Source organism: Strix uralensis, chromosome 21 (assembly GCF_047716275.1).
Source record: "Strix uralensis isolate ZFMK-TIS-50842 chromosome 21, bStrUra1, whole genome shotgun sequence".
Classification (NCBI taxonomy): domain Eukaryota; kingdom Metazoa; phylum Chordata; class Aves; order Strigiformes; family Strigidae; genus Strix; species Strix uralensis.
Window position 1 is genome coordinate 1,572,411 of NC_133992.1, and position 6,000 is coordinate 1,578,410.

Here is a 6,000-nt window from a genome sequence, read left to right on the forward strand (position 1 = left end):
ATCTCAAACTTGAATTACTTGCATTTCCGAGCACTGTGCTGCTCCCGGGCTCCGTTTTCCTCCAGAAAAGGGGGTGTGTGGGGGGGGAAACCTGAATTCATTCAAATTCCAGCTTAATTTTCATTTACATATTAGCTGGGCTTTGCCTTCACACGGACAAAAATGAAATTTGCGGGGCCAGCCGGGCGCACCCGGGGGCTGCGGCGGGGAGCCCCGGCCGCGCACCGCCCCGCCCGCCCCAACTTTCTTGAAAAATAAGAAAAAGCAGAATATTTCCTTTTTTTTTTTTTTCAATTTTAATTTCTTTTTTTATTTACGAAATAGTCTCCTCTAGGTGGCGTCGTTTTAATGGAAAAAAAAAAAAAAAAAAAAAAACACCCTACCGTTCGGGAGGAAAATTAGAGAAGGGGAAAAAAAAAAAAAAAAAAGAAAAAAAAAAAGGCAAAAGCCCCGCGAAGGGGAGCGGGGGAGCGGCGGGCCGCAGCTCGGCGGGCCCGGAGCGCGGGGCCGGGCGGGCCGGGCCGGGCCGGGGGCAGGCGGGCGGGCGGGCGGGCCGGGGTGCGGGCGCCGGGCCGGGCCGGGCCGCGGCCGGCGGCTCGTGTCCCCGCCGACATGGCTGCTGCGCGCCGCTTTGTTTTCCGCCCCGGCCCGAGGGGGGCGGCGGGGCCGGGGAGGGCCGCGGCGGTCCGGGCAGCCGTGCCCCGGCGGCGCCCCCCGCGCACTGCGCCAAAGCGCCGCCGGCGGGGCTCCGCGACGGGGCGGCTGCGGCTGCCGCCCTCCCTTCCCTCCCCGCTCCCTTCCCTCCCTGCTCCCGTCCTTCTCCCGTCCCTTCCTCCCCGCTCCCTCCGCCTCCCCCCGGGGGACGCGCCGCCCGGCCGCCGCCTTACCTGCGCGCCCGCCGCCGCCGCCGGAGCGGAGCCGTCCGGCTGGTTCATGGGGCTGGGGCGGGAGGCAGGCGAGCCCCGCGCCGCCGGGGCCTGCGATCCGCCGCGCACAATGCCGGCGCCGCCGCCGCCGCCGCTGCCTCCTTTCCGCCCTCCCAGGAGCGGCGAGTGGGGGCGATGCCCCCGCTGCGCGGGTGGGCGGCTCGCCGGGCTGCTGCAGCCCCCCTTCCCCCCGGGGGCATGGGCCGGGGCGGCCGCCGCGGGCACGGGCGCTGCCGCTAGCGGCGCGGCGCGCAGGGCTGGGCGGGCGCCTCCCGCTGCCGAGCCCGCGCCGCCGCCGCCGCCATCACGAGCCGCTCTGGGGGCAGCTCCAGCCGCAGCGCGCTCGCAGCCAGCGGCGGCGGGAGAAAGGGGCTGAGTCTGGCCCAGCGCGGGAGCCGCGCCGCGCCGCCGGCCGGCCCCGCGCTGCCCTCCGCCCCCGCGCGGCCCCGGCCCGGCCCGGCCCGGCCCCGCGCTCCGGGCACCGCCGCGGCCGCCCAGCCCGGCCGCCGCCGCCGCCCGGCGGGCGCGGGGCCGCTCCGCGCTGTGGGGCCGCCGCCGCGGCGCCCCCCGGGGGGTGGGATGGGGCCCGCAGCCGGCCCCCGGGGAGCGCGGGCAGAGCGCCGGGGCCGGGCCCCGCGGGCGTCGAGGCGGCCTTCGGGGCCGCGGCGGGGGGCGAGCGCCCGGCGGGCCGGAGCCGGGCCGGGAGCGCGGGGGCCGCGGCTCGGCGCCCCCCCGGGAGCCCGCGCCGGCGTCTGGGGAAGGGGCGGCCGCAGCTCGCGGCGGCGGGAGGCGAAGCGGGGCCCGAGGGGACGGGCGGGACCGGCCGAGGGCCCGGGCAGCATCGCCCCTGCCTCGTGCTCGGCCACCGCAGCGCGCCCCTCGTCCGCGGCTCCGCCGGGCCCCCCCGGCCCCGGAGCTCCCGGCCGCGGGTGTGTGTCCCCCCGACGCTGGGGAGCGGTCGCGCCGTGGGGCCGGACGGCGGAAAGCCTTTCCCCGCCGCCCTTGCCACGCTCAGCCCGCCGCAGAGGGCTTCTCGGCGGCACGTGCTCGCGACGCTCGGTGCTGCTCGGCCAACTTGGGCTGTTTGCCCCCAAAAAGCAGCAAGCGGCGCGCTGCTTCCCCCGGGAAACAAACGGGCAGTATCTGCCCCTGCAAAACTGCAAACCCCACTGCACCTCGCGCGCGCCCGCTCCTTTTCTCCCTTGTGAAGAACTGCCAAAAAGAGTTAACAGTATTAATAAAATAACCTGAACCCCTGGGTTTCCCTGCCCCAGCCCGTGAAACCCTCTTTCCCAGGAGCTCCGCAAAGCTAGAAATTTGGGGGGAGTCGACGCAGGTTTTGTTCTCGCTGCCCAGACTAAAGATAGCTTCAAAGATATTGCGAAACACAAGTTTTATTTTTCTTAATATCTCTCATGCAGATTCCATTCCAAAACGCCGTACGGTCAGATAATGTAATTACAGAGCTAAATAAAAACAAAGGGGCAGGGGAATTGCTGGAGACGTTGGGCAAGGGAAGATGTTTTCCGAATGAGCTTAGAAGGGATGTGGGAAGGCAAAAGGCAAAAACCACTCGTGAGGCTCTTTCACCCCCAGCGTCGGCGTGAAAAGGAGCCAGAAGGAATCCCCCGTGACCAGAATAAAGCAAAGTTGGGTGTTTAACAAGAGAGTTTGAGGAAGGTTTGGGGGGAAAATGCCATTTTGTCATGGAGTTTGCAGGATGAGAAGGCGCACGGAGATACCCTCAACAGCCTCTGGGAAACTTGCTTGCTGCCCTCCTTGCTGAAGTCAAAGCCTGGAGAGAAAAGTTCTCCAGCCCTCTGTGTACCGTGATGTCCGAGGGCCCGTTTCAAGCAGTCGCTGCCTGCTTTTCCGCGTCTTCGGCTATGGAGCATCACAGCTCACAGCGCCTTGGCCAACCATTCATCACCCCCGCTGCTGAAAGACAAAACCGTGACTCACTTCTAGCCTAACCCTGTTCTGTTCCCCGTCAGTACATCTGGAACGTGGAAGAGCCTCCTGCCACCCCGCGTCCGTGAGCCATGTATGTGATTCATCCCTTTTGCCTTCTTTGGGGTCTTTCTTCCCTCTGGAAGGACAGTACTGGAGGTCTCCAAGCTTCCTCAGCTCAAACCTTCTCCCATCTCTTCTGACCATGGGGATGCAGGAATCGAGCAGCAACCAGGAAACTGCCAGAGATACCAACCAGGTCTTCTTTTTCATGCTTATTTTAAAATGGTCTTCCAGTCTGCTTTGGCCGTCCAACTAGCGCGGCCGTCGTGCTGGGTGATGGAGTTGGGGACCCGTGCGAGAGAGTGGCCAGTTCTTGGTCAGATCTCGGAGTCTGAAGCGTTTCCCCTGAGGGATTTGGCTGCTGGTCAGTCTTGGCTTTGTGAAACCGGCCCTCCAAAACCAGCGTGTGTTTCTACTGCTGAGCGTGGATTTCGTGATGTTTGTGCACAGCAAATACCCTCCAGAGGTGATCCCTTCTGCCTGAAGAACAGGCCGTTCCCCTCTGTTGGGGTGAGGTCTAATGCAGAATTCCACAAGTCGAGACATTTTGAGTTAGGAAATTTCTGTTGATTAGGTCTAAGGAATTCCAAGGATGTTTTAATCCTGGCAGGATGAGATATCCGTTGTCACTCAGGCTGAAGTCCCTCATGATGAGGTGGCCTTTTCTCCTGCGTGTTAGGGACAGACGTTTCAGTCATGCCAGCCTGTCACTCCGGTAGCGTTCAGTGGGCCCTTCTGTCCTGACCGGTGACAAGTTTTTGCTTTATCTCCAAAACTTCCCCATGATCAGTGACTGGAGCCTGAAAACCCACATCCTTACTTTTTTAGTGACCTCAGACCTTCCTTGGGTGATGACTAGTGACGGGCCCATCCAGCCAGGACCTCTCCCCACCATATTTCGAAACTGACTTTCTAATACAGACCAGTCTCTTTTCTCATTCCAGTTCCCGGTGTCAGCGGGCAGAGGGCACAGTGGTGCTCACACCTCCGCAGGATTCCTAGCCTGGGAGCCTCGAATTCCTCCAGGGACCTCAGCGGCTGTGCGGCACCAGGCTTGTCACGGGTAACTCAGTGACTTCTCTCTGCTTTCCCACCTGTACAACAGGGCAGCAGCAATGCTCCCCCATCCCCAGGGAAGCTCTATACTCATCGCAGACTGGGAATGCCGTCCTGGTTGGAACCAGGAGTAAGTTCCTGGTAGGAGCCCACCTCCCACGTGCTAGAGTAGGTGGGGTCCTGGCTGCAATATGCAGTAAACCGATGTGATAATACGATTAAAGATTGTTATAAGGCACATTCATCCGAGGGCTGGTTCTGCAAGCCTGATAATCTTTTGGCGTTCTGTATTTGCATGTGTTGCCCTAGCGTGTTTTCAAGGCTGGGAGCACAAACCGTTCCTATTCTATATGAGTGTCGCAGTCCACACAGCATCTGTCACGAGGCGATGGAGCGCCCAGGGAGTCTGCGTGCTGCGGCGTAGGCTTCTGCTTGAGCTGTTGTGTTGAGGACGTTGGTAACAGGAGGAGACTGCTGGGTCAATGAGTTGGGGGAGATGCCACTTAGCCCCTGGAAAGGATGTTACAGTGCACAACTAACTCCATTTTGCAAAAGTGCAGTTGAGGATGGAGTTATGACACACTGGAGGTGAAGCCCAGCAAGGCGATGAGGATTCTGCATAAGGCACTTGTGCGGTTTCCAGCGAGAAGCCTCTTCAGGGGGTACGTGCTCAATAGTCTGGAGGAGGAAATTATTGATAGCAGTCTGCTTGAGTAAATCTAGAGCTCACGATCCCATTAATCCCACTGCAGCGCTCGCTCGTCTGCACCACAGGTTATCCTGACAGGGCGCAGGGGATCGCTCTGTTTCAGTGCCCACTCTGGACTCGGTGTCCAAACCACTCGACGTCAAGCCCTGTGCCGGGGCAAAATGCTGAATCCTTCTCGTGCGCTGCCATAAATAAGACAGAGTCGGCAAACCACAATCAGGAAATGGCAAAAGAACTATTTATAATCACTGCTATCTGCAAAGATATTTGTGAGACCAGCAAAAAAAAAAAATCCCCGCTTCACTCTTCCTGACCCCAGCACCGTCTGTTTGCTTCAGTCTGAGGCATTAAGGCCCGTCAGAAGTGTTGGCCAACGTTTATATAAAAGGAAGTGTTGGACTGTATTTGTCCCTGTCAGCACTGAACTGCTCCTTCCTTTTCTAGCTGTGATCCCTTTCGTCCCCTCCTTTGCCAGGACTGTGTGTGCTCTGAGCACTGGCTGTCAGTGCCTACAGGTCCCTGGAAAGGATCTACAGTGACCTGACACCCAACACAGACTGGTGCTCTCTGCAGCGGGTTGATACCAATAACGTGCTGTGTGGAACAGGAGCCCCAAAACCATACGGTTTTAGGTACAGTCATTTTCCCTGCGGGATGATTAGCAAGTTCTTCGTTTGCATCAAAGCCTCTTCAGAAATCGCAGCGGCTGGGTCGTTAGGATCAGCTCTGTTTGGGTGACGACGATAAACCCCTGTCCTGGGGAAATGCCGGTGAAAGCCACAGCCTCTGCTTGCAGAGCCGATGGCCTGATTTCAGATGCACGTGGTGCTTCGCTCCCCCTCTTCCGAGTGGCTTTGTGAAGAGCTGTGCGCGTCTCAGGACGCGGCTGAACTTCAGGAGAAAACGCAAGGGTGTGGGAGCATTTATAAGCATGTAGGTGCGTATTTTACCTATATAAAAAAAGAAACCTTTGGTTTTAAGAGCATTAAAATTGTATAAACATGACACTGTCCAGAGCAAACTGCAAAGCAATAAAATCCCAAGCCGTGGGGCACCTCTTACCCGTGCTTTAATGACCGCACAACACGTTTCTGCTGACGGTGAGAGGTTTATTGCTACAACAAAGAGCTTTCCTCTGCCTCCGACAAATAATGCAACGGCCACCTCCCAGCATGGGAATCTACCCTGCCTTTACCTGGAGGTGCAAGGCAGCAGGTCCCCACTTGGGGGTCCACACCAGATGGGATGGCAGCCAAAAGTGCTTGGCCACCCGCCTCTACGGGAGGAGGATGCTTG

General features: G+C 59.7%; 1 protein-coding gene and 1 long non-coding RNA gene across 6 annotated transcripts in view; one reads left to right on the forward strand and one right to left on the reverse strand.

Moving 5' to 3' along the window:
- The window catches only part of ZNF618 (zinc finger protein 618), a 163,160-nt gene extending 162,131 nt beyond the window's left edge, over positions 1-1,029 (reverse strand). For all 5 annotated transcript variants that reach the window (XM_074891586.1, XM_074891582.1, XM_074891581.1 and 2 more), the window contains exon 1: positions 888-1,029. In XM_074891586.1, the coding sequence (XP_074747687.1) occupies positions 888-935 (48 nt within the window). In that variant the 5' untranslated portion in view covers positions 936-1,029. The remainder of the gene's footprint in view (positions 1-887) is intronic.
- Positions 1,030-2,208: 1,179 nt separating this feature from the next.
- On the forward strand, positions 2,209-5,762 carry LOC141952981 (uncharacterized). The gene is made up of 2 exons (XR_012631828.1): positions 2,209-4,002; positions 4,305-5,762. It is a non-coding gene; the product is annotated as an uncharacterized LOC141952981 (long non-coding RNA).
- Positions 5,763-6,000: the final 238 nt, after the last annotated feature.